At 42.5% G+C, this 17,188-nt stretch overlaps 1 protein-coding gene across 1 annotated transcript; it reads left to right on the forward strand.

Annotated features, from left to right (window-relative positions):
* Positions 1–3,918: 3,918 nt before the first annotated feature.
* On the forward strand, positions 3,919–15,848 carry LOC117484687 (ETS domain-containing protein Elk-3-like). Its single transcript, XM_034133107.1, is given in 6 exon segments — positions 3,919–4,158; positions 7,215–7,442; positions 7,558–7,646; positions 7,648–8,260; positions 10,489–10,611; positions 12,434–15,848. Coding segments are annotated over 5 exon segments (1,128 nt in total). The 5' UTR covers positions 3,919–4,158; positions 7,215–7,235; the 3' UTR covers positions 12,530–15,848.
* Positions 15,849–17,188: the final 1,340 nt, after the last annotated feature.

Consider the following 17,188-nt stretch of genomic DNA (forward strand, 5'->3'; position numbering starts at 1 on the left):
GAAAAGTACCTCATTGGACTCCAGTCGGCACGGGCTGTAGGGTCATCTTGACTAGTTTTATGGATGTGGTCTCCATTTGACTATGCTCATAGAAACAAACTTGGCATTCCTGAGGCAATTCTCATTTTTCATGGCTCCACTTAAAATAAAAACAACAATAAGACATACGTGCTACTCTTGGCCAACAGAGGGCCATGTCTTTCCAGCTCGTCCCTATCTGTCTCTATGTCTGTATCTGTGCGCTCATGGAGCCTCCTGCATATTCCCCCCCCCCCCCCCCCCCCCCTTCTTCTTGACCCTCTTCTATCCCAGGTGTGAAATCCTCATCTCTCTCATCATCTGAGAGCTCAAAATCTGAATCTCCCTGAACTATCTGGTACAGAAAATGTCTGCTTCAGTTCCGTCTCCTGCAACAATATTGAGTCATAAAGTCCATGAAGATGGTCCTGACGTCCACTAGAATGGACATTTATTAAAGAGCTTTTATTTCAAAACTTGAATTATTTAATTGCTTTCAGAACTAATTATATAGTTCCTCACATGTTAATAAACAAGAACATATATGATTTTCATGGTAAAAATTACAATTATTCAACAATATTTGACTTCTCCTGCTTCTATAAAATGTTGTTTTTGGTATGCCAGCCATTTTGGATGAAAATAAAGAGGAACTTCCCAGCATGCAATTTAAACCAATGACATATCACTGGAAAGACCAGGATGTCCTCTGTACAGTACATCAGGGATTGATAGAGTAGCTCAAACGAGTAAAAGGAGATGCATGTTAACAAAATGTCCACTACAGTGGACATTTTCAATGGGCTGGGTCCCAGGAGGATATAATAATAAATAATATAATAACAACTGTCAACTGTACCTCTCTGAGCTGATTTCCACGGTGACCTGCTCAAAGGGTTCCAAAACAGTGCAGGTCTCTAGTGCCTCCCATTCTTCTTGATCCAGAGCATCAATATGTGCATTGAAAAGGGCCAGGGTAGAGATGATTGCATCCTTTGACTCCAGAACCCGTTTCAGCATGTACAATGTAGAATTCCACCTTGTGACACAGTCTTGCTTGAGCCTCAGCTCAGGCATATCCATTTGGCGCTGAGTAGACTTCAACTTCTCTGTTGCTCTTGTGCTCTTATGGAAGAATTCTACCATCCCCTTCACTTTGTCAAGAGTGGGCTTCATGACCTTCAGGGCATCTCTTACCATCAGGTTGATGGTATGCGCGAGACATGGGTGGTGGGTCCATTTCAAGAGTTTAATGGCTTAGGTTATGTTAGCTGCATTGTCACTAACACAGCAAGCCACTTTATTTTCAATGTCCCACTCTTTTGCCACTCTTAGCAGTTCCTCTGCCAAGTGTGTCTGTCGCTAAACTCAAAACAGTCCAGAAGACAGGCCACCGTTTTATAATTTTCTATAAAGTGACATGTAACAGACATGAAAGAGGTGGTGGTTCTTGATGTCCAGCAATCAGTGGTAAGGCAGACTGCAGTAGCTTCCTTAACCCTGGCCTGCAGTGAAGCACGTTCTCTATCATACAGTCTCGGAACGATTTTTTGAGAGTGTTTTCCTGCTTGGAGGAACATACATTGGATTGAGAGCCTGTGGGAAGCTTCTGAATCCCTTGACCTCCACAATGGAAAATGGTTGGAAATCACTTGCAATCATTTTGGCCAATTCCGCCTTTGATATAAATTGGCTTTTTGAGCTCTGTGTAGCTGTTGGTTTTTGGGTACCTGATGCATGGTAGCTGCAGCAACAACCAACATACTCTCACTCCATAAACGTCCAGGAGCGACGCTTGGTCAGGGTCCCGAGGCGTGCAGTTGGGACGCTCCGAGGCTCCTTCAGCTTCATAAACAGACGCAAAGAGCTTTCAACTGATTGCAATGTATTCCCATCTGCGGCGGGATTTGATGCTCATGGAAGCACGGCATTCGTTTGTGTCGGAGGCTGTTAAAGGCAATGTGAGCGTCCATTCCCATTGGATAACGGAGAATTGTACACCCGGAAGTAAGTATTCCCCTTACTGTCGATTGATTTGACAGTGATATCTCCACTACTCATCAACTCAAAAACACCAGATTATCCTTGTTAATTACACAACATTGATAGGTTTTAGTGTGTGTACAATGCTTTTGTCACGTTTTCCCCTTCAATTCTGAGAAACAAGTCGTTTTCTATGAGTTTTGGATGGCCGAAGACATTACATTACCCAGAATCCTCTGTAGCAACCATAGACTGTATATTGCAACAGGCAACAGCTTCGGTTCATGTTAATTTACAAACTCTTCAACTACAACCGTAGTTATATTTAAAAACATGTTTCTAACAAAATACATGTAATGTAAATTAAAATTGAAATGTGAAGGAATGTGTGTATATTAACTGTGGGTTTTTCTCTGGAAGTTTTTCCTTGTACGATGTGAGGGTCAAAGGACAGATGATGCCGTTTCTCTCATACTGATATTCCGCTATGCACGCTGGGATTTGGTGTTTATGCGATGTGAAATCCGAAAACATTTAAAAAAAATTAAATAATACATTATTCCGAGTGTGCTTGCTTTTCTCTTTGAAAGTCATCACATAACGGCATTGTAATACACGTTTTGGCTGCATTAAATATTACATATCTGCCGTAGTTAACTCTATTGATAGAGCCCTGATGAGAACACTTCTAGACAAACAGGAACTGCCGCCAAAACTGAAAACTTGACGTGGATCTTAAATATATAAGCAATTAAACAACATCTTACATTTCTTTTCACACAATACGTCTCCTTGCAGTATCAACACTAATTCGGCTGACTTTTATATTTGATCCAATTGGTAGATAGGCTGTATTTACGCCATAACGGTGCACAGCTGATAGAAAGGGACACCTACTGGTTAAAGCACGTTATTGCATTTTATAATTGTATTATTCAGGCCCCGGTGCTGTTATCCATGTGTGAGAAATTGGGGTGGCATAGTATTGACATTTTGTTTTATTGTTATTTTATGAATAATGTAAATTATTTTTTTTTTTCTTGTGCCAAAGGAATGTTTTTGGTTAACTGCTGCTGTATGTCACACTTTCTTTTGTGTATCCACATGGTTCGGCCATATGTGTGATGTATAAGGCATCTCACTTTGTCTAGACTAGAGGGTGTCATGTGTTATTGCTAGGCGCCGGGTAATGCTCTGATTCTCTTATCCTTTCAGTAGGAAGCTTATATTGCTGATTCCATCCACTCTGTTTGTGTATTTCATTGCCGATGTGTTGTATGTGTGGATTGTTTTGGTACTCATAATTTTGTGTAATTCTAGTGTGGAGAGTGTAACAGTTGTAAATATGCAGTGGGGTTTATTTGTAAATCATTTTGTATAATCACACAAATTCTGTGTTCTTCATTTATTGAATGTTCAATACCTGACAAGGTCAGAGATCAGTGGGCGGAACCTCTGAAGTGTGGTCGCTGTGCTCAGAGGATTATTTGTATGGTGACTTCCCCCTTCATATTGTGTCCCTCACGTTTCATCGCCCTTTCTGTAAATGTTCCACGTGAGAGGAGTCATTGTGAGGGAAACTGAATATAAGACTGATTTGTTAAAACACAAAACACAACGCAGAGACCGGTTACGTGTGTGTGTGTGTGTTTGTGTTTGTGTGTGTGTGTGTGTGTGTGTGTGTGTGTGTGTGTGTGTGTGTGTGTGTGTGTGTGTGTGTGTGTGTGTGTGTGTGTGTGTGTGTGTGTGTGTGTGTGTGTGTGTGTAGGAACATGAACCCCTCCCGGTGAGCAGGAAGAGGGTGACGTCAGTTGTCATTTGGCTCCGCACTGTGTGTGTGTGTGTGTGTGTGTGTGTGTGTGTGTGTGTGTGTGTGTGTGTGTGTGTGTGTGTGTGTGTGTGTGTGTGTGTGTGTGTGTGTGTGTGTGTGTGTGTGTGTGTGTGTGTGTGTGTGTGTTTACACAGACGGGAATACTGAGCCAAAGGAAGTGCGCCGGTTCTCCGTCTGCGCGTCCTGACTTCCTGCTCTGAGTTGGACAGAAAGGAGCTGCGGACCGCTCTCAGACAGCAGCAGCATGGAGCCCCTCACACACACGCCGCTGTAGACTCACACACACATCCCAGACGGACAGAGGTGCGGCGGCCGTCCACAGCAGGGTAGGTACAAGTTTCGATTTACTTTAAACTTTTTCTAAGTTTATAGGGACGCAAGGAAACTGCAATTAGCTGTTATGATATTTGCTCAAACTTGCATGGTTTCAGATATTAACTGTAAAACTGAAATCCACATTGAAGCTGGGCGTAAAATGTTAAATCTGTGCGTAATAAGCGTAAAAGCTGTGCGTAAAGGTGGTCGCCTTATGCGTTCTCTGCTTTGGCACATACACATGCTTTTAGTTTCCAAAATAAAGTAATAAAAGAGGTTACTGTACGAGCTGCTATGGAAACATTTGCCATGGCTCCTTTAAAATCTAGTTGTAGACTTTCTGGTTTGTCTGGACCTCGCAGACTAATTGCAATGGGCTTCCGGATTGAAGCTGGCAGCAGACAACATCTTGAAAATGAGTCACTGGTGCAAAACAAAGAACCATTTCAGTTCCAGTAGAACTGCCCCCCCCCCCCCCCCCCCCCCCCCCCCACGTCTGATACATTCCTGATCAGATAATTATAACTGCAGAAGGTGAGCACAGATCAAACACAGTCTGACATAATTCATAGAGGAATTCTCCATATGTAGTGTGTGTGTGTGTGTGTGTGTGTGTGTGTGTGTGTTTGTGTGTGTGTGTGTGTGTGTGTGTGTGTGTGTGTGTGTGTGTGTGTGTGTGTGTGTGTGTGTGTGTGTGTGTGTCTGCGTGTGTGTTTGTGACTGTCTTTGTGAAAGTGTGTATTTGTTGAGATGTTGCTCAAAGTAAACTTCAGCATCCACTTAGAGTTAAAAATAACATCTTAATACAAAAACATAGGTGTGTGTGTGTGTGTGTGTGTGTGTGTGTGTGTGTGTGTGTGTGTGTGTGTGTGTGTGTGTGTGTGTGTGTGTGTGTGTGTGTGTGTGTGTGTGTGTGTGTGTGTGTGTGTGTGTGTGTGTGTGTGTGTGTGTGTGTGTGTGTGCGTGCCTGCCTGGTGGTTCCCAGTGACAGGACGTCCTACCTCCTGCAGGGGGAAGGCCTTTCCGGGAAGACGCCCCTGGAGCTGAATGACAGGAAGTCCTCGTTTAGACAGACAGCACTGCACTGCTCCCCTCACTTAACACACACACCCATGCAGGAAAAGGAAGCGGTGGAGGTTGTGTGTGTTGGTGGCGATGGGTCATTGTTTGCACCACACACACTTTCCCCTCTCTGCTGGGTGGTATCCTGTTAGAATGACAGAGAGAGAAAGGAACATTTTCATATTTGATTATAATATAAAATGTAAATCGCTTCATGTTCTCCAATGCTTCTCCTCTTCTGAGGCTAATGGTTGCCATGGGGATATTCTCATAGTGACAAATTAAATCTGTTTCTGATGACTTATTTGTTGTTTGTCTTTTGGCAATAAGTAGTTTGTACTTGCTTCTAATAAAGGAAGATTAAATGAATTAAATCAAAGTGATGGAGAGAGAGACAGGGTGGCGGAGAGAGAAACAGACAGACACATCAACCTTCACTACATCTCTCATTTGAATAAAAAAAAAGATACAAATAATAATAATAACAATAATAATAATTTTTAATAAATGTTATTGAACGCAGCCAAAGTCTCTGAGTCCATGACTTAAAAGAGTCTGAGTTCATATGTAAGATATAGATTCAATATTTTGTTCACATACTGCAGTGAGAGAAATGTTGGGGTTGTTTACATGTTGACATGCTTCGATGAATAGTCGATTCTGATTCGTTAATCACGACATTATAGTCTGTTTTTATCACGAGTAAGAGAGAACTGCTATGAATAACAGACTGTTGGTATGGACATCGTTCATTTAGGGGTGCAATGAAATTATTTTAAATTATTTATTCTGTCCAAGTATTGATTAATGTAGCATAAGTATAAGAGACACAACATGTTGAGTCCTGCATCAAAAGTTTATTTAGTTTTGCAATAATACCCTGCTTGCTGTACCTCATGCGTTACATGTGTGTGAGTGGCTTCAGTGTGTGGATGTGAGGATGTGGAAAACATGGCCGCCTCTGAAGGCTTGTGGACTTTAGCAGCAGTGAAGGAGCGTGGTTACCAATTCCTTGTCCTCCCTGCCCACCTTCCTTTCTTTCCGTGTTTCTTAAAATGTCTTCCATGGCGTATGAATACCTTTGTCACTATCTGATGAATGACCCAAATGCAGCACTCGAGAAACCAAAGACTATTGGTAATATACTTTATTGGTATTACCAGAGCAGAGGGATACCAGCAGAACAGTAACAGCCGGATGACGTGCAGACAAGCGAACCAGAGGACAGCAGGCAGTCAGGGCCGGGCAGAGGGTCAGGGAGCAGGCGAGGCAGGCAACGTAGGTACAGGCAGGGTCAGACAGCAGGCAAGGCAGGATAGTCCAAGGACAGGCAGGATCAGGGAACAGGCAGAGCAGGCAGGTCAGGGACAGGCAGGGTCGGAACCGGGTAGGCAATCTGGTAACAAAAGCGTGAAAGACTAGCATGAAGGCAAAGTACGATCTGGCAACGGGTGTGTGTCTGGTGAGGGTTTAAATACTGGCAGTGACTAATGGGTGCAGTAGAGAAAGAGTGAGCAAAAACGTGTGTGTGGTTAACAGGTGAGAGGTGAATGGAAAACTACTGGTGAATGATGGAGCAGACTGTGACAACCTTAACAGTCTAAGAGGAAATCGTTTTAATATATGAAAACATTTAAATACATCTAAATACCATGTAAATAGATATAAAGTACCTTTCAGTTACTTTATATTATTCTGCAACAATTTCCTTGACATGTCATGCAAGACTGAACTCATTGAATTTAAAGTTTAAAGCTGCATTAATCAGCAATAATATCAACGATAGAAGTGTTGCGAACATTGACAAATCAGTAGATGATTATCACCTAACAACATGCCTCCAAATAAATGTTAATGTTATGTTTGCACACATTTGAAACAACAGGTGGTAAGGCAATAATATATAAAATATATCATATTTGTGCTGTAAAGTATTGCATCTTGTTCACTACAGAATGGTTGTCTAGTGACTGTCCTCTCACTGAGTCTTGCCTCTCCTCTGCAGATCGCCAGTCTCTCCTCCGTCATGGAGAGCTCCATCACTCTCTGGCAGTTTCTGCTGCAGCTGCTCATCGACCAGAGCCACCAACATCTGATCTGCTGGACGTCCAGCGACGGAGAGTTCAAGCTGCTGAGGGCAGAGGAGGTGGCCAAGCTGTGGGGGCTGCGCAAGAGCAAGACCAACATGAACTATGACAAGCTGAGCCGAGCCCTGCGCTACTACTACGACAAAGTATGCACATTTTCAAATGATTGCATTGTTCTTGCTTTGGTGTTTTATCATTGTCCTAAGGGCCTTGAAACCCAACTGAAATTAAAATGAGAAATCTTGTCTTGTTGCTCTGCAGAACATTATAAAGAAGGTGATCGGCCAGAAGTTTGTCTACAAGTTTGTGTCCTTCCCTGAGATCCTGAAGATGGACCCTGCAGCGGTGGAGTCAGGCCACAGTGAGGGAGGGGGGGGGGGGGCTGTCAGAGCCTGAGGCTGAAGACGAGGATGGGGGTGGGAGGAACCAGTACCACCTCTCAAGTCTGTACTCCTCCTTCCCCGTCAGCTCCCTGCAGCCCCCCTTAGAACCTCATCGTCCCATCAAGACAGAACCCAGAGCCGATCGCCATCGCGACAACTCCTCTGTCATCAGATTCGTAACAAACCGTGGCCACTCCTCCCTACCCCCCACCCCACCCCCATCCTCAACTGAGACCTTGGATTTCTCCAGACCATCTCCTCGGCTGGCCCGCTCCTCCTCCTGCTGCTCCTCCCCGCCACAGAGCCCCGCCCACACACAGTGGAAGGGGCGGAGCTCAGAGACTGATGAGTTAGAGCTGACTGCTCAGCCTCTGAACCTGTCCTCTGGGCAGAGGGAGAGAGTGAGGTCGCATGGTGCACCAATGCCAGAGAGGAGTAGATTGGCCAATAGACGAAAACACAAAGGCTTGGAAATCTCTGCCTCCTCTCTCCTGCTGACAGGAAGTGACCTCGTCTCTATTGCTCTCAACAGCCCGGCGCTGCCTTCAGGCTCCCTGACCTCTGCCTTCCTTACCACACAGGTACAACATCACACAGAACATGTAACACCAGACCATTCACACATAGCTGTCCTGCAATACAGGTGGTTTGAGCAAAGACAAGAAGAACAAGACTAGGTAGGAAGATACATTTTGTGAATGAAGGAAGTTAAGCCTGTAGACAGGGAAGAGATGGAAGGAGGTGAGCTGGAAGAAGAGAGGAGGTGAGTGAGGAGGAGGTTCATAAGTAAAGCCATATGTTCCTGAAGCCCCTGATTCACTGACAGAAACACACTGACATACCAAGTCTGTCTACATGCAGGAATTCAGCTGATGTATAAATATAGATGGAGCAATGATGGGCTTCTGAGTGTACACTACATAGTTCATGGAAACAAAAGTATATGCTAAATCATTCATTTCTGATTTTTTTTTTAGATTTAGTGTTAGCAAAGAGCTGTTGGTTATTATCTACAGCCCCTTATTCACTTCCACCAGAGGCCTGTACTAGAAGCAGGATGTGCGGTTAGCGAGGTGCCTACAGGGTTAACTCAGAGTTTTCGGTACTAATGGCGCGTTTCCACTACACGGCCTCGCTCGGCCCCGCTCGGTATGGCTGGGCCTCGTTAGGACTGGCTCACTTTATGGCGCATTTCCATTACAGTTTAGGAACTGGGGCAGTATCTATAGTAACGCAGTGTAGGCGGAGCCGTGACGTGATCTTCAGAGGACCCCAGAAAAACAACACAGCCGTTAGCCGTTAGCACTCAGAGCTCACAGCTCCTCATATATGTTCAGAAACTAGACAAAAGTTAAACAAGTACAAACCACAGACTGCCTGTGTCATGGTGAATACAGTCGCTGGTTTATTTATGTCTGTATAGGCCGTTGTTGTGAGTGTGGACGGTCGGAGCATATACTGCGTTAGCTTAGCCAATCTCCATTTAGAAAACAAGCATTTTAAAAGGTTTTTCCCCTGCCGTCTGTCTGCAGACTTGACAAAGCATTAATTCATGGTTTTTACTAACCGGTATCAGTATGTTGTTACTTCGGCATCATTTTGAAACGTGTATTACAATTAAATCACGGTCAAATATGTCCATCTTGTTGTAGTTGTAGCCCCCTTGCCAGCGACGCTCTCTCTAGTTTAGCATACTCAGCCCGACTCAGCCTCGTTGTCTCTGGCCCTGGACCCACGATTTTATGAGGCCAGAAAAACTGTGAATTAGGACCCGCCGGCCGGTACTAGGCCAAGTGGAAACGCAACCAAAGACGGGCCGCTGACGTCACAGCCCTCTTAAACCGGGCTGCGCGCTGTAGTGGAAACGCGCCATTAGACGCTGGTTCACTTCTCTTCTGGGAAGATCGCCATGGTAACTAATGCTCAACACCTAACTTGATCCAGGGCAGGTTATGTTTGAGATAAGAAATGTGTTTAATTCAGGGATGTTCAAGGTTTAACTTCTTTATATTTGTCAAATATTATTATTAAGGTTTGGTTGAGTTACCGAGTTGTTATCCGCTTAGCGAGATCTTGTTTGTTAGGGTTAGTTAAGTCAGATAACACAAAGATATCCAGGGTCTGTTGAATTCTTCGTACAGGCCTCCGGACAGAAAAGTCCCTGTAGTTATCCCTGTTCATCAGAAACCACTTTATGGTGATTACGGGTGTCTCTTTAGTCAAGCCGTGAGCTCTAGTTCAGAAATCAGACAAATCTAAATACTGACGGTACACCATAAGCCAGTCCTTAGAAAGTAGCTGGAAGCGAACAGCACCTAGACTCAAACTCCTGCTGAGTGGTCCAAACAAAGAAGAGTTGAGAAACTAAAATTACCTGAGAAAAATGGAACTGGCAAACAATATTTCAGAAGCACAGCTTTTAAGAGAAAACAGATCCTCAAATGTATTTGTTAACATTTTAACTTTTCTAAAAGAAACATTTGAAGAGGATTTTGAGCTTAGAGGTTTCTGGCTGTTGTGATAGAACCAACCGTCTAATGTTTCCATAAAAGAACCAGACAGAAAACCAAACTGGCCTTAGGCAAATATGAAGTGACAGAAGATAGACGAGACTGAAGAAAATAGATCTCATGAATTGTGTATGAGCACAGCTTCCTGACCTGTTAAATCAGTCTGACTGAGAGCCCAGGTTGACTCCGGGCTCTGAGCTGGGGGAACTCCTCTCTGGACTGCCAGAATAAACATTCATCTCAATCATTTCCATCCTGGTTTATTCATACTATTTTCATTATGGCATTTGTCAATGCAGGCTCCATCTGGTCTGCTGCTCACTTCTAGTTCTCTACTCTCCAATATCCATTTCTGGTCAAGCCTGAGCCCAATGGGACCCCTCAGCCCTGCACAACTACAGAGCCATGCCCCCCTCTTTCAGGTAAACACACACATAAACACTCACAAACATTTGGTATTGCTGCACACTTTGAGGGACTCATTGACGGCAGGGCCAGTCACTGTGTGAAATGTGATTGTGCATGATGTTGAATGGTTTGGCATACATCTTGATTTCATGTAATGTAACACTCACTGTCAAGTCTCTGATGTATTCTCTTTCATGGCATGTGTGGCTGGTAAGCAGTAAATACAGGTGTGTTTTTGGATGTCACTTCCCAGAGTTATCTTTTTCTGGAGTGTCGAAATAGACACCTGGTTTGTAGTGTAGCAAATGCAAGGGCTTTTATTAGTGGGCAAAAGACTCATTCATCAATAGATGTATTAAATAACACATCCTTCCTCTTACAAGTAGAAATCAGGGGCAGTAAACACACCCTTGCTAAAGTTCATCCACTCGGGGGGTTTGCTGCTACAAACTTACTTGGCATTTTACTACAGTAGTCGATGGTAGCTGATGCTATGAAATGTTAGCTAACTGTAAATACTGTAGGTGATGCTGTCAGTTTACTGACCCTAAACCTCACTTGGTTCTCCTCAGTATTGGGGTGCAAAAAAACACTTGCAACATATTTACTAGAGGAACAATATAAATATGTATAACTTGAACAAGTCAATGGGAATTGAGAAATTCTTTAGTACAAGCTTAGCATCAATACATGTTACCTTTTATCTCAGAATGAATGTTAACTATTGTTTTATTGTGTGTTTACATAATTACATCAGTTGATATCACTTTTTCAAATACAAAAACTACAAAATGGAATACACACTTTACTCTGCTTTCATGCCAGGTTTCATTTCTAACTATCCTGTGGAAAAATAACAATCTAACCTTTCTTTAATTGATGAACCTTTCAGAGAAAACACTGGCCTGCTGGTAATGGATACTAAATATTTGTATCTTTATGAACAGCAAATCCCTCTGTTCCAACTGCAGGAACTTTAGTCACTTTACACGGCAGACTTACCTCAAAAGTAGTTTTTTAAACATTTGTGTATCTGTAAGTGTGTGTGTGATTCACTGCGTGCCAGGGTTTCACAATAAGTCACAGATGTTTCCGTTCTAAAGTGGACAAAAAGAGGGGGCAACTTCCTGTTGGCTAGGGGGAGCGGACTGGTTGGTCAGGAACCTCTCCCATCAACACACACACACCCACACACACACACACACACACACACACACACACACACACACACACTCGATGTTGGTGTTCTATCAGGTTTAAAGAGCATACACTCCTCCTGTGAAGCGTCAGCAGTCACACGAGAAATCATGTGATGTGATACAACATTACTGTAAAACTAGGTAGTATTTTATAACTTGTGTAGTATTGTTAGTGGGACTACTTTATATCAAATAATAAGATGTGTTGACTTTCTTTCTTTAGTGACTCAGGGATGTGGTTTCTGTAACTGTAATCTTCACTCTCTTAAAATGTCATATAAACATTCCTTTTCTCATTTCTAATCATTCATATATTACCAGTCAGCTCCATTGCCACTTTGGTTTGTGTCTTTAGTGCAAAAGCATCTTTTAAAATGACAAACCAGGTTTTTCCTCATCGGGCTGAAGTAGGCGTTTTTATTTATTTAAAATTAAGAACTGACTTTATATAAGTAATTCACCACTTTCTTCCTGCAAAGATTTAATAAAATACACAGTCATTTTTATGAAAGCCTGCAACCAATGTGGAACTATTGCAATATATTTTATACAGACACTGAATATTCCAGGTTTCTCTTCATTAAAAAAAGGGCAAGTGTTGAATATCATCTGTTAACCTGTGATTCCATCCCTACAGTTCCCCTCACTGCTGAATGGACACATCCCTCTGCCTTTACCCAGCGTGGACTCTCCCTCTCCTCTGCAGCTCTCCTACATTTCCCATCAGTCCTGATACCAGCTGGAGCTAGGAGAGTGAATTGGGCCTCATCCAACGTCAGCAGCCTGAGATGCACTTCCCTCACTGATGATACACAAGCTTTACCTGGAAGCTTTTCTCCCTCACAAGAGTATTTGTATTAGACATTTCATTGTGTGCAGTGTGTACACTACATTTGTGTTTTTTCATGCAAAGACATTTACCAGAGGTCAGACCTCATCTAATTGTATGCCTCATCTCATTGTACTTGGTTTGAACTTCAGTGATACAGGCTGGTTGCAATTGAACCAGTTAACCCTATTTCTCCCCATGCCCTGCCTAATATCAATATCCTCACCAATGCCCTAAAGAAAAGAAAGATAGGTGGAACTTTATTGATTCAACTCAGTTTTCCACTCTGTTTTTTATACACGCACATGCATTTTTTTGTTATACAGTTACATACAAATACACACAGTTATATTCGTCAAGTCCCTACAGACTGAACCACTGCCGCCCAACAGAGGTCGAAGGGATCTATATAATCTACAGACCCTAGTACATCTTCCTAGGAACATAAATGGACTTCATGTTTTCCTTATCATTTATTGTTTGATGCCGCTGTTCAGTTTGAAGGCTTAATATGAAGTGACAGCCAGGTTTGGATAGATATGCTTAGCAAAGGAAAGGGCACAGAACAGGAAATAGTCTGGTTTATTCAGTCCAAATGTTGCAAAATCTAAAGACAGCAGCCTAGAATTAACTCATTAACATCTACAGTGGAGGAAATAAGTATTTGATCCCCTGCAGATTTTGTAAGTTTACACTTAGTCTGTCATTTAAAGGTAGGTTTATATAAACAGTGAGAGTAAGAATATCAAAAAGAAAATCCAGAAATTGACATTATATAAAAGATACACATGTATTTGCATTTAACTGTGAAATAAGTATTTGATCCCCTTGCAGAACATGTGTTAGTACTTGGTGAGAAACCCTTGTTGGACACACAGAGGTCAGACGCTTCTTGTAGTTGATCTCCAGGTTTGTGAATATCTCAGGAAGGATGTTGGTCCACTCCTCTCTGAAGATCCTCTCCAAATCCTTCAGGTTTTCAGGCTGATGCTTGGCATCTGGAAGCTTCAGCTCCCTCCACAGATGTTCTATGGGATTAAGGTCTGGAGACTGGCTAGGCCCCTCCCTCACCTCAATGTGCTTCTTCTTTAGCCACTCCTGTGTTGCCTTGGCCGTATGTTCAGGGTCATTGTCCTGCTGGAAGACCCCTCCGTGACCCATGTTCAGTGTCCTGGCTGAGGGAAGGAGGCTATCGGCCAAGATGTTACGGTACATGGCCCCGTCCATCCTCTCCTCGATGCAGGTCGTCCTGTCCCCTTAGCAGAGAAACACCCCCAAAGCAGAATGTTTCCACCTCCATGCCTGACGGGGGGGGGATGGTGTTCTGGGGGTTATAGTCAGCATCTCTCTTCCTCCAAACACGGCGTGTCCAGTTCATGCCAAAGATCTCGACGTTGGTCTCATCTGAACACATCCTCTTCTACCAAGCCTCCTCTGAATCATTCAGATGTTCGTTGTCAAACTTCAGACGGGCCTCTCATGTTCTTCTTGAGCAGGGGGGGGGGGGGCCTTCAGGGGCTGCAGGATTTGATCCATTATGGTGTAGCTTGTTCCCAATAGTTTTCTAGGTGACTGTGGTCCCAGCTGCCTTGAGATCATGAACAAGTTCCTCCTGTGTAGTTCTGGCTGATCCCAGACCTTTCTCATGAGCACCAATACCCCACGGGGCCAGATCGTGTGTGGAGCCCCAGACCGAGGGCGACTGATGCTCATTTTGTCTTTCTTCCATTTCTGAATAATGGCACCAACAGTTGTCTCCTCCTCACCAAGCTGCTTTCTGGTGGTCTTGTAGCCAGTCCCAGCCTGGTGCAGGTCTACAGTCTGGTCCCTGAGGTCCTTAGACAGCTCTTTGGTCTTGTCCATGGTGGAGAGTGGAATCTGATTGATTGATTCTGTGGACAGGTGTCTTTTATACAGGTAACAAGTTGATATTAGGAGTACTTTCTTAAAGGAAGAGGACTCATGTAACCGGTCTGTGGGAGCCAGAATCCTTGTTTGTTGCAAGGGGATCAAATACTTATTTCCCACAGTTAAATGCAAATACATTTTTATCTTTTATATAATATCAATTTCTGGATTTTCTTTTTGATATTCTGACTCTCACTGTTTATATAAACCTACCATTACAATTATAGACTGTTCATTTAATTGTAAGTGGGCAAACTTACAAAATCTGCAGGGGATCAAATACTTATTTCCTCCACTGTATGTCAAGATGTTCAAACAACAATTTGTAGTTTTATAAGTGACTGAATGTTGTTCAGTCACTTGTTGCACCCCCCCGGCCAAGCAATAGACAAATGATCTCTGTCAATCTGTTCATTTTTATTTGATCATACAGTTGAATCCAGATGGTGTTTGAATGCGATGAATTCACATGCCTGTGACCTACCAAATATGTACAGTTTTGGATTTAACAGAGCCCCAGCCAGCGCTGAACGCTCTGAAGTCTTCATTTTGTTTCTGTATTGCTTTGACTTGATGCTGTGAACCTGTTTTTATCATACTTGTTTCATGCAATGAACTGTTCAGCCTTGTACCAGCTGTGCCTTCAATAGTGTGTGACATGTAAATGTACAGTATTAAGCTTTACACCAGGTTGTAAAACATTCCAGGTTAAAATGCACAAAAGCTGTTTTTTCTTAAATGGATCCTGGTTATTTTTATAGAGTAATTAAGAGAAATGTATTTGCTTTTGATTTGTCTATTAAACTGTCAATGTTTTGGAATAAATGGAATTACTTTTCAGAATAACTATATTCATTATAATTGTTAATGCACACACAACTGCTGCATAGTCTGTATTTGAATAATATATATTCACTGTAAAATATTACCATGATTTCACAATATTTAGCTGTAATATTTGACAATAAATTAGTTTTACCACTTTACAGTCTTTACCTGTAATGTTCACAATATAATACTGTCATTTTGAATTTCACAGTGAAATCAATGCAGGCAGTTCATTACTGTGAATGTACAGGATAAATGATTACCAGGATTTCACAACATGTTACTGTATTATTTCACAGTAAAATACTGTATTCAGACCATCCTCTGTGATAACACAACAAATTAAGTGATTTGCTTTTGTCGCTCTTGCTTGGCTTTAAATACTAATTTCTGTCTTTGGTGCAGGTCTTTAATTAAATTGAAAGGGGCACCGCTGCATGTGTCTTAAAATAAACGATGCAACATATAAATCTATGTCAAATTGAAATTGTTGTCTTGGCTTATTGTTTTCAGGTGCTTCCTGGGACGGGCTCGAAAGCCAAAAAGAGGCATGGCAATTTAAACCCCCATGTCAGCACATTCTTCAGAACAATTGTTGACTTTGAGTGGATGTCTGTGTAGACAAGTGCTCCCCTCCTTGTTTTCTGCACCTGGTCTGCCCCTGGCTCCGCCTCTGCCCAGGTGCACCTGGTCTGCCGCTGGCTCCGCCTCTGCCCCTGGCTCCGCCTCTGCCCAGGTGTTCCAAATTCCACTCAGCCGTGTATATATAAAGAGAAGCTGGAGGAGAAGGATGTCTTGCCTATCCTAACGCCGGGAGACACTCTCCTCAGAATACTTCTTTGCCATTTTGAGCTGTCGGCCATATTTTTGCAGATGTGTTTATGTTTAGCCTGGAGGACCTGGTAGTGCAGTTTTCGTGGCTTTATTTTGTTTCCCATAGGGTTTATATTTGATTTCTGGTTAGGGGGGGGAGCTCTGGGTCCTACGGCCCGTGGTGTGGCTGGCTCGGGTTCCCTCCTTCTGTTTGTCCCTTTTGGCCAGTCCTCTTTTTGTTTCCCGTTTTGCTTGTGTGAGCAAACGGCTGATTATCAATAAATGCTCGTTGCCAAGTACCAATTATTGCGTGTATTCTTTCATGTTGCGGGTCTCAGCACGAGCCACTACCGCGGAGTAGAGGTTGGGGCCGTAACAACATGTCCAAGACACTGTGAAATGTACTTTGCACTTCAATAGAGTAATAAAAAGTTAAAATGGGCATTTTCTTTGTTTTTCTTTGTTGATTGAGCTGATTGAATTGTGTAGTTATGGTAAAATCCCAGTTAACTAGTCAGATTTACAATATATTATCGTATTATTTACATTTTTATATTTACAGTAAATTACTGGCTACTGTGTTGCATTACTTCTACAGTAAAAGTGTGAAAATACAGGTAATTACTGTAATTTATGTACAGCAAGGTACCATAATACCACAGCTCTGTACTGCTACATCACAGTACTTCCATGGGCATGGGAACTGTAAAGTCACAGTATTTAGTTGTACTTTTATTCTAATTTGCTGTAAAATATCTACAGTAAATTACTGTGAAATATTTACAGTCAATTACTGTGAAATATTTACAGTAAATTACTGTGAAATATTTACAGTAAATTACTGTGAAATCCATGCAACTAGTAGCCAGTAATTTACTGTAATTTTACAGCCAAACATTTTACAGTGTTGATAAGAAATACTGCCATTTTCATGCCTGGTTCACACACGTGTTCAGACATAAGGTTAAGACTCATCTTCAGTTCATTAATACATTTGAAAACCTTTGACAGTTT

The sequence above is a fragment of the Trematomus bernacchii genome, unplaced genomic scaffold (genome assembly GCF_902827165.1).
Source record: "Trematomus bernacchii unplaced genomic scaffold, fTreBer1.1, whole genome shotgun sequence".
Taxonomy (NCBI): domain Eukaryota; kingdom Metazoa; phylum Chordata; class Actinopteri; order Perciformes; family Nototheniidae; genus Trematomus; species Trematomus bernacchii.